Genomic DNA, 19,588 nt, shown 5'->3' with positions numbered 1-19,588 from the left:
AATAGAACAGCACAAGTAAAAGTCAATAAAACCATATCCAAATTATTTAATATAACGGCAGGAGTGCCCCAAGGATCAGTCCTCTCTCCACTTCTATACATAATTTTCGTCAGTGACATACCTTTTCCAAATCTAACATACACACACAATTCACAATACGCAGACGACATCGCAATCTGGAGCACCTCCAGAAACCCAGTAATGGTCATGTCTCGCGTACAAGAATCACTAAATAACGTCTCAACATGGAGCAACAAGTGGAGAGTCGTGTTAAATCCAACCAAAACACAAGCAATCACCTTCTATAGGAAATTAAAGAAGCAAAGCAAAAATCTAGAAAAAATAAAACTATCACTCGGAAACACAACCATTAACATGAGCAAAAACATCACATTCCTTGGAATCACTTTCGACACAAAACTAACATGGAAAAAACACATAAACAATATACACTCATCAATCAGAAAAAGGATTTCATATCTAAAGACTATAACTGGTAAACAATCAAAATGCGCACCGAACACCATTATACAAATATACAAGGCTTACATCCGTCCACTAATAGAGTACGGATGTCAAGTAACATACAATATGTCAAACAACACACTCCAAAAAATCCAAGTGCAACAAAACAGAATATTAAAATCCGCATTCAGTTTACCATCATTTACGCCAACAAATTATCTACACCAAATTAGTAATTTACCAACTATAAGAGATAGAATAACAGAACTTTCTCTCAAATATTATCTAAAAGCAGAAAATAGAAACAAACTAACGGCATCACTACACAAATTATCAAGTGCACCAACAAAATACATATCACCTTACAACATATTTCAAGAATCACAATCCACTCAACAAAGAATCTAAATAAATAAAATCCATGTTATTAACATGAATTCCTTTTTTTCAGGTACAGGGCACACGACAGGCAAAACTTTCGGCGCCTGTCGTGTGAAAGTGGGTTTTCTCGGGGCACTCCCGTTTCCCCCCACATCAAAATCTTTAGGCATTGGATTTCTAGATCCCAGCCCAGGCAACTCTTTTGCCAGACCCTGAATCGTGCTGTTTGATTTGATCTGGATTTGTTTGAATGAATTATATTCATGTTCACATCTGCTGAACTTCTTCCTTTCGGGACAGGTCCCGGCCTTTCTTTCCGCTGCTGCCTTTGCCTCCACCCAAGACAACATTTAGAGAGACATCCTCCACCCAAAAAGTCAAGAATAATAACAATAACTAATTTATTAAATAAAATAAAAAAACAACAAACAAACTACCACTTAATCTTAATAACAATCCACGAAAGGGGACGAAGAGGAACCACAACGTTCCTGAACACCCCAGTTGGAGAGACAACTCTTCTGATTTCCTCTCTCTCTAAACTGAACCCCTGCCACGTTAGTTCAGTTTAGCTCGTCCCAAGCCAATAACATTCTAGACTTTATAAAGAACGGAGTTAAAATTTACACAAGTACATTGAATAGTGAAGCAAAACGTTTCTTATTTCATACGAACAATATATATATATATAAACTTAAATTTATGATCTACTTGATATTTGTACTTTTATCGAATATCAACTTTGAATTTATTTTTATTTATTAGATCAATCTAGTGATTAACAAAATTCTTATTCATTGGAATAATTCATATGTTAAAAGCTGGTAAATGGTCGGAAAAAATAGACCTAAATATTATCATAAAAATATATTTAATTTTTACAGTATTATACTGCATGTATTGATAGTATTTAACGCCATCTTTTAATTTTTGTGTGTCATTGTGCAGTCCAATCGATCAGTCCTTGTATATAAGAGAAATCTCGTTAGTGCTTTTGACAGATAGAATGACTGACCTGAAATGATATTTTTAATAACTGATTTTGAACTAAAATTGACAAACTATGAAAAATATGCCAAAGAAACTTCTGCAGCTAACTTGATTTTTATAAGAATTCTTAGTTGAAGACTTCATTATGTTAGGTCATACACACTTATTACAAGTCGTTGTGTTCCTTAAAAATGGCGTTAAGTAATGTGCACTGTTTGTTGTTGTTTTTGGGGTTACAATCTAAATTATTTGACTTCTTTATCTAAGAAAGAAAGTTTTATTATTCATGTTTCACATGATGACAGTTAAGTCTTGTCTATTCTGTATCGAGGTAAACCCTACGTTTTTCCTCCCCATATAAACAATTGCAGCATAAAGATAAACCCATTATGTAGGTTTACTATTGAGGGAATGTTTGAAATATTTTATTTAGCTATAATTTTATGTTGTCTGTATTCTATTCCAAACTTTCAACAGAATTAAAATAATAAATTACTGGTGAGAACTTGCTGGAAAATAACTGGTATACCATGCTCTGAAGAATAATATATGTGTTCTTGTCAATTTCCAAGTAAAAAATAATAAATCACTGGATCCATTTTTGTAGAGTTAATACCTGATATTTATTTTACAGAACAATTCTTTGTAATCAGATGCAATGCTTCATTTCACATGAGCATGGAATGTGATTTGTTTCCTTTTTATTTGGGGTTCATCATTGTTATTTTAAATCTTTAGTTCAACAAATGACAAATGAAATGTTAAAAGCTTCCTTCATCTTACAGTTAAACAGATGGTATGGAAACCGTACTCTTGAGAGTTCTCAGAAAAGTTTGTTAACACCCTCACATTCTAGGGATTGGTTGGTTCTTGGTAGTTAAGCACAAAGCTACCCAGTAGGATATCAATGCTCTTCCTGTAGTGTATCAAAACCTGGTTTCTGTTATTGTAAATCCACAGACGTGCCACTGTGCCATGAGGAGTGAACGTTTGAAAATTCATAAATATTCTTACTTTGAAGGTTTTATTACATGTCTATTCCAGTTTTCATGTACATTTTGTCAAACATGAGAGCTCAAAAAATTTTGAATTCCTCTTAACAGCCTCACAGAATTATATTTGTTTATATTCTATAGAAGATACCTACAAACTTGATGCATTTTGTCTACTTGTTTGTTTGTTTTTTAATAATCAGAGGTGTTCAAAAATTGATTAAATATACATACTGACATAACATAAGTACAGTAAGAAACTGCCATTTAGGTAACTTAAGTGTATAAGATCCAAAACCGTTGTCATCAAATAGCCTCGGAATGTTAAAAATTATCTGACTGGTAACTGTACTTTAAATCTGTGAAAAAACAGTAACTCTGATTGAAAATTACTATTTTAAATTAATACATACATATATAATAATTGTTTTTTGTGTGTGTGTGTTTGTGTATTAGATAACATTTTGATATGGAGTAACAGCCGACTATATCTTTTTGTTACCTGGATATGGAAAATTTTAATATGAAGTATCAGTGTACTAAAGCTTGTGTTGTGTTTTATATTGTTGCTTGTGTAGGTTCACCGTGTGATAAATCATGTGAGGATGGCTGCTGGGCTGAAGGGCAACAAAACTGTCAAAAGTTTTCAAAAATCAACTGTTCACCCCAGTGCCACCAGGGCCGCTGTTTTGGTCCCAACCCTCGAGAGTGTTGTCACTTATTCTGTGCTGGTGGTTGTGTAGGACCAAAACAAAGTGACTGTCTGGTAATGTAATAGCCTAACTATTACAACTGACAACTTAAATCTTTTGATACTTTATTAGATAACTAGGTTTAAGGCATTTCAATTTCTCAAGCTTTCTGTTTTTTTTACAAGAATAGAAATACTTCATTTTAGGATTAGAGTGAAATTTTATAACATGTCACATAATGTCTTAACATATTTTAGGTTCTTTAATGTCTAAAAAATAACACTTTAGAGAAGGAAGTTAAAAAATTAATGATGATGCTCAATAGTCCATAAAAATAGTTCTGAAGATGCAGTTTTAGAACTCTGATTTTATAACCTTTTGTTTAAACTGTGTCTGTCGTATATGTAATAAAATAATGTTTTAAATATCTCAGGATTAATCTAGAGTGGACATACTATAAGAATACAGTTCATCATTAAAAAGTTTATAAAAGGGCTAAAGAAATATCAAGATATTTGAAAATTGGAGCAGGGGGACCTGAACCTTGAACCTTTTGGTTCACACTAGTGTTTTGAAGCTAGTACTCTACCATTAAGACAGCCCTCCACCCCAGTCATTACAACCTATACTGATACCACATTCTTTTAACATTTTTTTAGCATTGAATTTTTCTGTGTTACAAGAAATTTGAACATATTTATTTCTCCCAGTCTAATTAAGATAAATTTAAAATTCACAGTTATTTTTTTTGTTTCCAAATGACAAAAAATTCCACTGAATGTTTAGCTGGTAAAAATCAATGCAAGTATGTTGTGTAAGAAGGACACAAGTTAAGCACATGTTACCACTGTTAGGTTAAACATTTCATAGTTTTAAAAATAATTATTGGGATTAAACATCATTATTTTAGTTTTACGTGTTTTTAAAAAAATTAAACTTTACATTGGTGTGTCTTGTGTAATTTTAGGCTTGTCGTAACTTTAATGACAATGGTGTTTGTAAACAAGAATGTCCACCAATGATGCTATATAACCCAATCACATATTCATGGGAAGTCAACCCCAGTGGAAAATATGCATATGGGGCTACATGTGTAAAGAACTGTCCAGGTGAGTGTACAGGAGTGTAGCACATGTACTTAGTTTATCATATTTTGAACAATTTCAAAGAATTCATCCAAACTTTACCTTCATCTAACATTTAGTAATGGGTTATACTTAGGGTACAACAGTCTTACATTGTCTCAGTTTGTGAGTAATGTATTATTGAAAATCTAATTAAAGTAATGCCATTTTCCCCTGAATTGTGTATGAATAATCTTCTGATAATTTGATCTTAAACAAAAGTAGCTGCAAACATTTTGATGTGAGATTTTTATAAAATTGATGAGTGACTTGAGATAAAGTAGTGAACTAGTGTACTTTTATTTAATATTCTTTATCAAGATTACTTGAATTTTAAGAAACACCCTTAGCTTTAAATTGTAAGGTGAAGAAACTATATTGTGACTTGTTTCATATAAATAGTGGTTATGTGAAGAGCAGAGAATGAAATTGTGTCTTTTGTATCTAACATGCTGTGAATGTTTCATTAAAAGTGTCCTATGTATGTTACATTTACAAAATATCAAATCTTATTGTGCTGAACTAAAAGTGTTTCTTTAAATATTTACTGATAAATATATGTATAATGATGTAATATATAAAATATTTATATAATGGATTTGTTTTTAATATTTTAAAATCAGATATTTATACATCTATATATGTTTTAGAACACCTCTTACGAGACAGTGGAGCATGTGTGAGATCTTGTCCTGCAACTAAAAAGGCTGTGAATGGGGAATGTGTCCCATGTGACGGGCCTTGTCCAAAAAGTATGTCACATTAGAGTTGTTGTTTTTTTATCATCAAAAGACAGTAGTTTCATCTTTGCTAGTGAGTGATTACAACCAAACAAATCAAGTACAAAAATTAAACCATGAAATTTATCCACACATCTCTTTGGTGGAATAGTTGCATGCTTTCATGATTATAAACCATGGTAAAAGTTCCTGTCTATCACCAAAGACAATATCCATCTTTTACTTTGATCTAAGTAGTACAAATCCAATTGTAATTTATAAAGTTTATAATTTACACTCCTTTCCTCTGTTGTTATAATACAGCTGTTCTCTTCAGTTTGTGTATGCATGAATTCAGCTGTTGTTAGAATTAATTGTGACAATATTCTGTTACTAACAGTGGTAGCACTATTTATTAGTATTTGTTTTAAGAATCCTGGTGTTAACATTTTGATTATTCTTAATGTAAGGTAAATGATTCATTAAAAGATTCGTTTTGTTGTTGAAAGGATTCCCAGAGACAGTTGTCACGTTTGTTAATTACGTTTTCAAATTAAATAAATGACCATAAAAACATTCACATTTATGAATGATATCACAGTAAATTATGATAGACTTCTGGAAAGACAAATATAAATACATCAAAATTAGAATTATGTTTTCTAACATTATTTCCATGTTTTTTTCTTATTTCAGATTGTAAAGGTGATGTAAGTCTAGTTCATTCTGGGAACATTGATTCATTCCGTGGATGTACAGTTATTGAGGGTTCTATCACCATTCTGGAACATACTTTTACAGGGTTTCAAGATATGTATCCAAAGTAAGCAATTTAAAATATTCAGTATGATATGTTTTATGCACTGGTGTATTTCTTATCGATCTCCCCCATGAGTAGGAAAAGACTGAATTATAAATTAAAATCGGTTATTAAGTTAACAGTTATTAGAATTTTGGTGAATAGTGGTATAGGAAAAATGCTGAACTAAATAGCTCAGTTATGAAGCATGCGACAGAAGTAACATTGTTTATTAAATCTGTTTAGCAACACCTTTGGACGTCTGTATCCAGAAATGCATCCAAGAGAATTAGAAGTATTCAGTACAGTAAAGGAAGTGACCGGTTACATCAGTATTCAGGCTTCTCGACCAGATTTTAAAAACATTTCTTTTTTTCGCAACCTGGAAGTCATCGGTGGTAGACAACTTACCGAGTAAGTCTTAAGAGTGATGTGTTTTAAGTACTATTATTTAATTGATTTGTTAGGTTTAGATAAAGTCCTTAAACAGTGACTATTTATATGAAAGATCAGAATTTGAGACATTCTCAGTTCAAGCTCATTGATAAAACAATACTTTAAGTAAAGTCTTCATGAATAAAGCTGTGTTTAAGTCCTAATGAAACACATCAGAATGCTATTCCAGTATATATTTTGGTAGCAGGAATAACATTTGTTTACTTGTTGAACTTTTTTTTTGCAACAAATAAAAATTCTTTTAAAACAAACTGTGTTACATTTTCACATGTGTGACTAAATTATATAAAAAAAATATGCCATTATGGTATTGCCTTGTTGTGAGATGTGACAGCAAACTTGTTCTACTTGAATATAAAACAGACTGGAACTTCAGGTGTTTTTGTTCATTCATTGTATGTGTGTAACATTTTCCATACACGAGGTTCGATTTCTCTTTTTTTAGGTTTGATAATTTGATAAACACCATGTGTAAAAGGAACAATTAATAAATTAACAATTTTATTATTTAATATAAACATTTATCATTCATAAAGTTTTAAAGGGACAAAAAATAGCTTATTATCCCATTAAAGATGTTCCTTTTCACTCCCAACTATAACCATCTCTTACTATTCATGTATTCATCCCACCTTTTCTTGAACTCATTCCAAAAATCCAACCCCCTGTCTGAAAAATACTTTCTAAACAACAGACTGTTTGAAAATTTGTATTATATTGTTCTGTTTTATCCAATTATTTATAGCCTTATAGTACACATCTGCAACACTGAGTTATTTTATTTGTTTTACCTTATTAACAGTGGATAAAATATTGAAAAATATCTTCCAAACAGGATCTAGTTTTTAAGTATTTTGTTTTAGATTTCATTTCTATTTTGTTGATTTGTTATATTAATTTTTATTTGGAAGTTTTAATGTAGTAAAACATCGGTAAAAGTATTCTATTTTTATTGAATTTATAACCTTTTAGAATGGCATTTTGCATTTTGCAATTCTATGCTGGGAGGAGTTTAACATTTTATAAAAAGGCAAAATAGATTTATAAGCTTTGATGCTTTCATGTTTTGAATACTAAATGAGAAAGAAATTTCAGCTGGAAACAGTTTTATTAAGACATTACTTATCTTATAGGAACGTTTCTTTTAGCTTCATTGTTTTGCTTGTGTATTTTCTGACCTTTAATTGCAACAACATCTACAGGTACTTTGCTGCTTTATACATTGTAAAAACTTCCCTCGAGTCCTTGAACCTGCAGTCTTTGAAGAAAGTTCGGTCAGGCCGGATCACTATCCTGGAAAATAAAGATCTGTGTTTTGCTCAACAAATCAAATGGGATAAAGTGGCAGGATCTCATACACCAGACAGGCTTAGTAGTCTTCTACAAAGCAATGCAGATGAGCAAACTTGTCGTGAGTTGAACTCTTAAATTCTTGTGTATTTCCACTGAATTCCAAATAAAGTTAAAAACACATTTAGACCAATTTGACGTAAACCCTGCATTTTAAGATTATAATTCTTTTAGCTGTAATATTTTCTTGTGTAACTCAATGTGTAATATCAAGATTAAACTTATCCAACTCTTTCTTTCACTGTACGTGTCTTAAATAAAGTTGTAAAATAAAATTGTCAGATATCTTTACAAAGACGTAACCAATTTGTTTATTCACCCAAAGTTTTTTCTGTACCATAAAGCTGAATTTTTTGTTGCTGTATTTTCATACCATTAACATCCTGTGCATAACTATAAATGACATTTTTACTAACTTGTATTATTTCAGGTGAGAAAGGACTGATTTGTGATTTGCAGTGTTCGGATGATGGTTGTTGGGGTGTAGGAGCTAATCAGTGCCTTTCCTGTAAGGCCTACAAATTAGGTGATGAATGTGTAGAGAACTGTACAATAATGAATGGGTGAGTCATTTTTTATTTCTGGTTTCAGTAAAATTAAAAAATTATATCAGTAACTAATATGATTTGGTTCTTATGTGATAATAACAGTATTGTTTTCTGTGTTCTTTCTAGTAAAAAAATACTTAAACTAACTTCAAGATATCAAAGTTTCTTTTGTTTTACTAAACTGTTAAATGTTAGGAGAGAGATTATGTACCATGATATCCAACATTGAATGAATCTGTTAGTTTTAAGTTTGTAGGTTATTGTGTGCTATGGTTGTTTTAGTACTGTCCTTTAGGATTCAACAGTGTATAACAATAGGAGCTCTTAGCTTCATATACTGTTGGTCAGTTAAGAAAATTAATTAATTGCACTGAGGTCATTGTAAACTGTTGTCCATTTTATAAAGTGAAAATATATAAGTAACCAAACTTACCATGACCAGACAAGAGTTACATTGTCAGCTGTCATGAACCCAGCTGGGCTGCTGGTAGAGAACTACACTGTGAGCTCTCATGAACCCAGCTGGGCTGCTGGTAGAGAACTACACTGTCATCTCTCATGAACCCAGCTGGGCTGCTGGTAGAGAACTACACTGTGAGCTCTCATGAACCCAGCTGGGCTGCTGGTAGAGAACTACACTGTGAGCTCTCATGAACCCAGCTGGGCTGCTGGTAGAGAACTACACTGTGAGCTCTCATGAACCCAGCTGGGCTGCTGGTGAGAACTACACTGTGAGCTCTCATGAACCCAGCTGGGCTGCTGGTGAGAACTACACTGTGAGCTCTCATGAACCCAGCTGGGCTGCTGGTGAGAACTACACTGTGAGCTCTCATGAACCCAGCTGGGCTGCTGGTGAGAACTACACTGTGAGCTCTCATGAACCCAGCTGGGCTGCTGGTAGAGAACTACACTGTGAGCTCTCATGAACCCAGCTGGGCTGCTGGTGAGAGAACTACACTGTCATCTCTCATGAACCCAGCTGGGCTGCTGGTAGAGAACTACACTGTCATCTCTCATGAACCCAGCTGGGCTGCTGGTAGAGAACTACACTGTGAGCTCTCATGAACCCAGCTGGGCTGCTGGTAGAGAACTACACTGTCATCTCTCATGAACCCAGCTGGGCTGCTGGTGAGAGAACTACACTGTGAGCTCTCATGAACCCAGCTGGGCTGCTGGTAGAGAACTACACTGTGAGCTCTCATGAACCCAGCTGGGCTGCTGGTGAGAGAACTACACTGTCATCTCTCATGAACCCAGCTGGGCTGCTGGTAGAGAACTACACTGTGAGCTCTCATGAACCCAGCTGGGCTGCTGGTAGAGAACTACACTGTCATCTCTCATGAACCCAGCTGGGCTGCTGGTAGAGAACTACACTGTGAGCTCTCATGAACCCAGCTGGGCTGCTGGTAGAGAACTACACTGTGAGCTCTCATGAACCCAGCTGGGCTGCTGGTAGAGAACTACACTGTCATCTCTCATGAACCCAGCTGGGCTGCTGGTAGAGAACTACACTGTGAGCTCTCATGAACCCAGCTGGGCTGCTGGTAGAGAACTACACTGTGAGCTCTCATGAACCCAGCTGGGCTGCTGGTAGAGAACTACACTGTGAGCTCTCATGAACCCAGCTGGGCTGCTGGTAGAGAACTACACTGTCATCTCTCATGAACCCAGCTGGGCTGCTGGTAGAGAACTACACTGTGAGCTCTCATGAACCCAGCTGGGCTGCTGGTAGAGAACTACACTGTGAGCTCTCATGAACCCAGCTGGGCTGCTGGTAGAGAACTACACTGTCATCTCTCATGAACCCAGCTGGGCTGCTGGTGAGAACTACACTGTGAGCTCTCATGAACCCAGCTGGGCTGCTGGTAGAGAACTACACTGTGAGCTCTCATGAACCCAGCTGGGCTGCTGGTAGAGAACTACACTGTGAGCTCTCATGAACCCAGCTGGGCTGCTGGTAGAGAACTACACTGTGAGCTCTCATGAACCCAGCTGGGCTGCTGGTAGAGAACTACACTGTCATCTCTCATCAACCAATCTGAGTTATTTAGAACAGGCTTTACCCAATAGTGTTATGAAATACCTAAATAGAGTAATTATTATCTTTTACTGAAGGTCAGTGTACATAAAACTAATTTGCTAGTGCACACGAGGTCTGTTCAAAAAATACGCGGACTATTTGAATTGCGTGGCTCCAGTTGGTTCCAGGGAATCCGCTTGGTGTCGCTAGGTTCGCAAAGATCAGCTGATTACGACGCCATTTCCCGATTGCAGATATCTTCATTCGTGTATTAGCTACATGGTTTTAAGTGAAGTGCGATTTTTTTCGTTTGGCGGATTTCAGAATGAATGACCTGAAGGAGCAACGACTTGCTGTGAAATTTTGTGTTAAACTTGGAAAATCTGCGACTGAAACTTTTTCTATGCTTAACACGGCTTACGGTGATGTTGCTATGAAGCGTACGGCATGTTTCAAATGGCATGAACGTTTTAAGGATGGTCGACAGTCCATTGAAGATGATGAGTGTCCTGGACGTCCTTCCACGTCAACTGACGACCCACACGTCTACAAAATCAACACCCTGGTGTGGGCAAATCGATGTCTGACTGTCAGGGAGCTTGCTGAAGACTGTGGGATATCAGTTGGATCTTGTTACAAGATTTTGACTGCAAAATTGAAGATGCACCACGTTGCTGCGAAATTTGTGCCTCAGAACTCGTGGGTTTTTGACCAAACACTCGATCACTGTTCTTCCCCACCTCCCTACTCACCTGACCTTGCTCCTTGCGATTTTTTCTTGTTCCCCAAACTCAAAAGACCCTTGAAAGGAAGAAGATTTGAGACGATTCTCGAGATTAAGGCAAATGCGACGAAGAAGCTGGAGGACATTACAAAAGAAGCGTACCAGGACTGTTTCAACAAGTGTAAACACCGTTGGGATAAGTGTGTGCATTGGGGAGGAGAGTACTTTGAAGGAGTCCCAGACCTGTAACTTCTAAATAAATTAAATTTTGTTTTATGACGTCAGTCCACGTATTTTTTGAACAGCCCTCGTATATAACTTTAGTAGTTTTATAGTTACAAGACTGTAGGGCATGCACCAGGAAATTAAACAAAATGTATGTGATACCATAAATAATTATGTAATTACCATCAGCCATAAACAGTATAAAAATATACATACACATTTGAACCCATTGTAAACTTTATATTTATCTGTTTTCAGGATTTATGATGCTGGAATGAAAACATGCAAATACTGCCATGAACAGTGTGATGGAGAATGCTTTGGTCCAGTAAGTTGTTCATCAAGTTGTATTGTAATAGAATGCTTTGGTCCAGTAAGTTGTTCATCAAGTTGTATTGTAATAGAATGCTTTGGTCCAGTAAGTTGTTCATCAAGTTGTATTGTAATAGAATGCTTTGGTCCAGTGAGTTGTTCATCAAGTTGTATTGTAATAGAATGCTTTGGTCCAGTAAGTTGTTCATCAAGTTGTATTGTAATAGAATGCTTTGGTCCAGTAAGTTGTTCATCAAGTTGTATTGTAATAGAATGCTTTGGTCCAGTAAGTTGTTCATCAAGTTGTATTGTATGTTCATCAAGTTGTATTGTAATAGAATGCTTTGGTCCAGTAAGTTGTTCATCAAGTTGTATTGTAATAGAATGCTTTGGTCCAGTAAGTTGTTCATCAAGTTGTATTGTAATAGAATTCTTTGGTCCAGTAAGTTGTTCATCAAGTTGTATTGTATGTTCATCAAGTTGTATTGTAATAGAATGCTTTGGTCCAGTAAGTTGTTCATCAAGTTGTATTGTATGTTCATCAAGTTGTATTGTAATTGTAAAAGATATTTCTTATTAATTACCTACAGCTGACCAATAGCCATGTTTGGTAGACAAATTACACTATTTTATGGTTCACGTTTGGTAGACAAATTACACTATTTTATGGTTCACGTTTGGTAGACAAATTACACTATTTTATGGTTCACGTTTGGTAGACAAATTACACTATTTTATGGTTCATGTTTGGTAGACAAATTAACTATTTTATGGTTCATGTTTGGTAGACAAATTACACTATTTTATGGTCCATGTTTGGTAGACAAATTACACTATTTTATGGTCCATGTTTGGTAGACAAATTACACTATTTTATGGTTCATGTTTGGTAGACAAATTACACTATTTTATGGTTCATGTTTGGTAGACAAATTACACTATTTTATGGTTCATGTTTGGTAGACAAATTACACTATTTTATGGTTCATGTTTGGTAGACAAATTACACTATTTTATGGTCCATGTTTGGTAGACAAATTACACTATTTTATGGTCCATGTTTGGTAGACAAATTACACTATTTTATGGTCCATGTTTGGTAGACAAATTACACTATTTTATGGTTCATGTTTGGTAGACAAATTACACTATTTTATGGTTCATGTTTGGTAGACAAATTACACTATTTTATGGTTCATGTTTGGTAGACAAATTACAATATTTTATGGTCCATGTTTGGTAGACAAATTACACTATTTTATGGTTCATGTTTGGTAGACAAATTGCACTATTTTATGGTCCATGTTTGGTAGACAAATTACACTATTTTATGGTTCATGTTTGGTAGACAAATTACACTATTTTATGGTTCATGTTTGGTAGACAAATTACACTATTTTATGGTTCATGTTTGGTAGACAAATTACACTATTTTATGGTTCATGTTTGGTAGACAAATTACACTATTTTATGGTTCATGTTTGGTAGACAAATTACACTATTTTATGGTTCATGTTTGGTAGACAAATTACACTATTTTATGGTTCATGTTTGGTAGACAAATTACACTATTTTATGGTTCATGTTTGGTAGACAAATTACACTATTTTATGGTTCATGTTTGGTAGACAAATTACAATATTTTATGGTTCATGTTTGGTAGACAAATTACAATATTTTATGGTCCATGTTTGGTAGACAAATTACAATATTTTATGGTCCATGTTTGGTAGACAAATTACAATATTTTATGGTCCATGTTTGGTAGACAAATTACACTATTTTATGGTCCATGTTTGGTAGACAAATTACACTATTTTATGGTTCATGTTTGGTAGACAAATTACACTATTTTATGGTCCATGTTTGGTGGACAAATTACACTATTTTATGGTTCATGTTTGGTAGACAAATTACACTATTTTATGGTTCATTGAAGTCAAAACTATAAAATAAACTAAATAGAGTAAATCATTTTCTTAAGTGATTGAAAACTATGATAATTTGAACTTTTATCAGGTCATTTGTGAAGTAATGTCTGATTTTAGGTTCAGAAAAAGAGAAAGAATTTCAAATGCTTGTAATGCCTGGGCTGTATGTCCCCCCCCCCTCTAAGTGACCCTACCTGCTATTAAAGTGTACAGTAATGTTCTATGTAAAAATTAAAACATACTACTAGTATATTCAAGATTTTAAACATGTCTTTTGATTGAATTTTGTGTAATTGGTCATATATCTGTATCAGGTCATCCCTTAAGTAATGACTGATTGCAGGTTCTGAAAGAGAGAAAGGATTTCAGATGTTTTTAATTACAGGGTACAAAGTGTTTCTTGAATTGATTTTGTCAGTATTTTTACTCTTAAACGTCATAATTAAGTTGAAATGTCATATCTTTTTTCACATGATATATTAAGTATCCCAATTGTACATTTTATTAAAATTTCTTTTAAGATTATTTTAATTTGTTATGAATAGTGTACTGCATGCTTCAACACTAACATCTGGTTAAACTCAGAACTATCAGATTACCCTCTAAATAATGTCTGATTTTAGGCTAAAGAAAGAGAAAGGATTTCAAATGCTTTTAATGTTATTTAATCAATAATGTATGTTTTATTATTAATTACTTCCTGTTAACGATTCACAAGTTTCTGAATGTCATTTCTATAAAATTATTGGGTTTGAATGAAAAGAATGTAGAGAGGGTAGTTTTGACATCTTTATGTGTTTCAACCTCTTTTCCATCAAGATAGTTCTGCAAACTTTACAATAGATGATAATCAGATGGGACAAGATCTGGAGAATAAGGAGGATGTGGAAGTTTTTCCCAGTCTAGCTCTTCAATCTTTACAGATGTGATCCTTGTTGTATGGAGCCGTGCATTATCCTGATGTAACACAACACCTTTACAACTGATCAAAGCAGGCCTCTTTTCTTTCAGTGCAACATTCAAGTGCTCTAACTGTTACAACAGAAGTCTGATGTAATCGTTACATTGAGTGGCAGTAACTCAAAGTGGATCACACCAACAATATCCCACCAAACGCTTAACAAGACTTTTCTCGGGCAGAGGTACATTTTGGGCTGTGGTTTAGCCAGTTTACCTGCACTGAGCCATTCTCTGCAGCACTTAACATTTTTCATCTCCAGTGACCTACCTGTCCAAAATAGGTGAGTTACATTCACGAGAGTGCAGATAAGTGCATATGTCCACTCTTGCTCTAAGGTTGGCTTCTGTCAAATCATGAGGGACCCATTCAACAGCTCATCGTCATCCACAACAGCTTGGAAAGTTGTCAAAACTTGGAAAATGGGTCCCCCATGACTTGCTGCTGGCTGCAAGACATCATTAAACTCAACAGGACAACCTGAATGTGGTGCATCACTTAATCTGTAGTCACCTGATCTGAACTTCTGAAACCACCTTCGACATTTTCTTTCATTGAGAGACTCCGCACCATAAACATCTTGAATGTTTTGTGTTGTTTGTGCTGCACTATTGCCTTCTTTAAACTTGTAAAGCATTATATTCCTACTGTGCTCCTCAGACACATCCATCTTCATAAGGGTTTATTTGATTAAAGATCTGAAAAAGTGGAGTTGGGTTAGTTTCTTTTATTAGTCTGAACATTTCTATACACATTTTTATGTTTTACTACATGTTTTAGTCATTAAAGCCTTCTATAAACACAGAAATGATGATGTACTTTATGTTTAGAATTTTTGGATGTTATTTATGGGATGACCTGATAATAAGGTTGAATAGCTTAGCAGCCTCTCCTGTGGCTCAGTGGTAAGTCTGAAGGCTTAAATCACTAAAAAATGGTTTCGATACCCATTGTAGACACAACAAAAATAGTCTATTATGTAGCTTTGTGCCTAATAATAACAAGCAATTGAATTATATAGCTTTATACCAAAACTAATACTTTTTTTTTACAGACAAAACATCTAGTATTGAAATGGAAAGTAAAAATGACTTTAATGAAGAAATTAATTACATTTGGTCTCCTATTGCAGAGTGCAGCTAATTGTTCCAAGTGTCGAAATGTACGAGACGGGCCGTTCTGTTCCGAGATTTGTCCAGCTTCCAAATATAATGATCACAATGGAGAATGTAAAGAATGTCACGAGAACTGTGTTGACGGGTAATTAAACACTAGTTTTGTTTAGTCACGAGAACTGTGTTGATGGGTAATTAAACACTAGTTTTCTTTAGTCACGAGAACTGTGTTGACGGGTAATTAAACACTAGTTTTGTTTAGTCATGAGAACTGTGTTGATGGGTAATTAAACACTAGTTTTGTTTAGTCACGAGAACTGTGTTGACGGGTAATTAAACACTAGTTTTGTTTAGTCACGAGAACTGTGTTGACGGGTAATTAAACACTAGTTTTGTTTAGTCATGAGAACTGTGTTGACGGGTAATTAAACACTAGTTTTGTTTAGTCATGAGAACTGTGTTGACGAGTAATTAAACACTAGTTTTGTTTAGTCACGAGAACTGTGTTGACGGGTAATTAAACACTAGTTTTGTTTAGTTCTTAAGGGGAAAACAAAACCTTTTTAAATTATAATTAGTTTGTTGAAACTAATTTTTCCCACATCTATACATTCTTTATCTTTGATGTATGATTTCTTAATCAAAATATTTGAAGTCAGACAAACATGTTTTAAGGTGGCATGACTATTTTTTAACTAAAAGTAATATTTTTAAACATATGAGCATTTTTCCCAGGACACTTTAATCTGTTTTTTCTCATTATTTACTCTCAACAAATGTAACAGCAAAGAAGTAGAGGGACTCGACTTATCATGGACTTGTTGAGAAAGACGTGACTGAAAGTTGTCATTCACGACTCTTGATTTAAGAAGCTGTTTTGAAAATGTTAAAAAGTGTGATATTTGTTTCAAAAATGAAGTAACTATAAGCTGTTATAATTATTATTATTATTATAAAGTGTAAAAACATTTTATAAACAGAATATAAAAACACGTGATGACGAGAAACCCACTTGAAGTAAAAATGTATTCTCAAGACAGCTGGTATGGGTATTAAAACTTTATTTTAATAATACCCATGTCAGCCATATCGTTTAGAATTTAGTGTGAGAAATGTAACAATGCAATAGAATCTGTTGAAACTGAGTTTAAGTAATTTATCTTTTATATATATTTATCATATGAAACAGTCTTAAAAAATATAACGTTAAGATTGGTATTGTGAGATTTCCCATGTGTAAAGTATATATATTTTCCAAAATTATACAAATATATTGAGGAATAAATTATAACTTTTTCTTTTTCTGAAGAAATAAATAAATATAACTTTTCATTTTAACAGAACATAATATATTATAAAAGAACACACTGGAAACATTGTGACACTTTTCAAATTGAACCAAACAACAAAATATTTCAAATATAAAAGTATAACTCAGCCTTCTATTGGCTTGTTTAAAATCCACATCTACAAGATGAAAGAAATAGATTATTAGTATAGAATTACCACAAGAATACTTGAAAAAAACATCAGTTATCTTGAACATGAACATGGGTTTAACAGTGGAGGTCTTCAAATGAGTTGAAACACTTGCAGAGGTTTGTGTGAACTCAACTGTTATTAATAATAACTTGTGAATAAATGTTGAAGGTACTCTCACTTATAAAATATAGAGTAAACGATGTAATGGTCATTAAAGTTAAAACTAAATTGTTAAACAATAACAAATTAACTCACTCTTCAAATGTGAACTGCAAGAAATAACAAGATGCTAATATTTGATGTTTAGATGTACAGGACCGAGGAATACCATTGGCCCAGGTGGTTGTATTTCATGTGAAAAAGCAATTGTCAGTGCATATGACCCAAATGTTGTGGTAAGATTTTCAAAATGTACTATGGGATTATTATTATGGATTTTGTTTTCTAATATGTGACACTCGTATGTCTAGAAATTGGGTTGTGATACCCATGGCTAGCAGAGCACAGATAACCTTTTCTTTAGTAACAAATAACATTCACTCAAACAATAGAAAGAGATGTAGTAACAATTCTACAAAAGCTTTTAAAACTAATTTTTTGTCTGGAAGATACCATTAACAATTGGTCTGGTAGACACTTTCATGTGTTCCCTTCAGTCCTACATAGTCACTGTAGGTTGGAGTGGTAGACACTTTCATGTGTTCCCTTCAGTCCTACATAGTCACTGTAGGTTGGAATGGTAGACACTTTTATGTGTTCCCTTCAGTCCTACACAGTCACTGTAGGTTGGAATGGTAGACACTTTCATGTGTTCCCTTCAGTCCTACACAGTCACTGTAGGTTGGAATGGTAGACACTTTCATGTGTTCCCTTCAGTCCTACACAGTCACTGTAGGTTGGAATGGTAGACACTTTCATGTGTTCCCTTCAGTCCTACACAGTCACTGTAGGTTGGAATGGTAGACACTTTCATATGTTCCCTTCAGTCCTACACAGTCACTGTAGGTTGGAATGGTAGACACTTTCATGTGTTCCCTTCAGTCCTACACAGTCACTGTAGGTTGGAATGGTAGACACTTTCATGTGTTCCCTTCAGTCCTACACAGTCACTGTAGGTTGGAATGGTAGACACTTTCGTGTGTTCCCTTCAGTCCTACACAGTCACTGTAGGTTGGAATGGTAGACACTTTCGTGTGTTCCCTTCAGTCCTACTCAGTCACTGTAGGTTGGAATGGTAGACACTTTCGTGTGTTCCCTTCAGTCCTACACAGTCACTGTAGGTTGGAATGGTAGACACTTTTATGTGTTCCGTGTGTTCCCTTCAGTCCTACACAGTCACTGTAGGTTGGAATGGTAGACACTTTCATATGTTCCCTTCAGTCCTACACAGTCACTGTAGGTTGGAATGGTAGACACTTTCGTGTGTTCCCTTCAGTCCTACACAGTCACTGTAGGTTGGAATGGTAGACACTTTCGTGTGTTCCCTTCAGTCCTACACAGTCACTGTAGGTTGGAATGGTAGACACTTTCGTGTGTTCCCTTCAGTCCTACACAGTCACTGTAGGTTGAAATGGTAGACACTTTCGTGTGTTCCCTTCAGTCCTTAACAGCCCATGTAGGACTGAATGAAACACTTGAAAGTGTTTCAAGTGCTTTCAAAGACTACTTTCCTAGTCTTTGTGCTAATATTTTGTTTCAAAACTGAGGTTTATTTTTTATGTTGACTATCACTGTTTCTTTCTCTATATCCTCTTGTAAAAAATAATATGTAGTGCTTAGACCTCTTTGATATTTGTTTTGCAAAATATCTAAATACAGTAAATTCGTTGAATTTTAATAAATGACCTTATAACATGAGTAAACCCCTAGTTATAATAAAATGTTTTGTTATGAATACATTCTTAGTGGTTTGTTTCTTTTTGAATTTCGTGCAAAGCTACACAAGGACTATCTAGACTAGTCATCAATAATTTTGAGTGACAGACTAGAGGAAATGCAGCTAGTCAACACTGCCAACTGTTGAGCTACACTTTTACCAATAAACAGTCGGATTTAAATCCATGACCCTCTTATTTGTGAGTTGAGTACCCTAAACACTGATGCATGCCAGGCTTGATTAATAATAGAAATGCAGTCAGTAATTGATATACTATTAATGTTTACCCAAGACCCATCTCCTCCAGTAGTTTGATAATATATCTAAAGATTTGTAATCCTAAAATTCAGATGTTGATGCTTGTAGTGGGCAGCACAGGTAAACCCATTGTGTAGCTTTGTGCTTAATAAGAATACATTTCTTATTCGT

General features: G+C 34.5%; 1 protein-coding gene across 2 annotated transcripts in view; it reads left to right on the top strand.

Annotated features, from left to right (window-relative positions):
* The window catches only part of LOC143256433 (epidermal growth factor receptor-like), a 150,534-nt gene that overhangs the window by 114,753 nt on the left and 16,193 nt on the right, over positions 1–19,588 (top strand). For both annotated transcript variants that reach the window (XM_076513662.1, XM_076513661.1), the window contains 10 exons: positions 3,407–3,594; positions 4,488–4,629; positions 5,295–5,396; positions 6,060–6,186; positions 6,409–6,576; positions 7,821–8,029; positions 8,399–8,531; positions 11,744–11,813; positions 15,819–15,946; positions 17,591–17,678. In XM_076513662.1, the coding sequence (XP_076369777.1) occupies positions 3,407–3,594; positions 4,488–4,629; positions 5,295–5,396; positions 6,060–6,186; positions 6,409–6,576; positions 7,821–8,029; positions 8,399–8,531; positions 11,744–11,813; positions 15,819–15,946; positions 17,591–17,678 (1,355 nt within the window). The remainder of the gene's footprint in view (positions 1–3,406; positions 3,595–4,487; positions 4,630–5,294; positions 5,397–6,059; positions 6,187–6,408; positions 6,577–7,820; positions 8,030–8,398; positions 8,532–11,743; positions 11,814–15,818; positions 15,947–17,590; positions 17,679–19,588) is intronic.

Source organism: Tachypleus tridentatus, chromosome 7, assembly GCF_004210375.1.
Source record: "Tachypleus tridentatus isolate NWPU-2018 chromosome 7, ASM421037v1, whole genome shotgun sequence".
Taxonomy (NCBI): domain Eukaryota; kingdom Metazoa; phylum Arthropoda; class Merostomata; order Xiphosura; family Limulidae; genus Tachypleus; species Tachypleus tridentatus.
The sequence above is the reverse complement of the archived record's forward strand: the minus strand, read 5'-3'. Positions and strand labels throughout refer to the sequence as shown.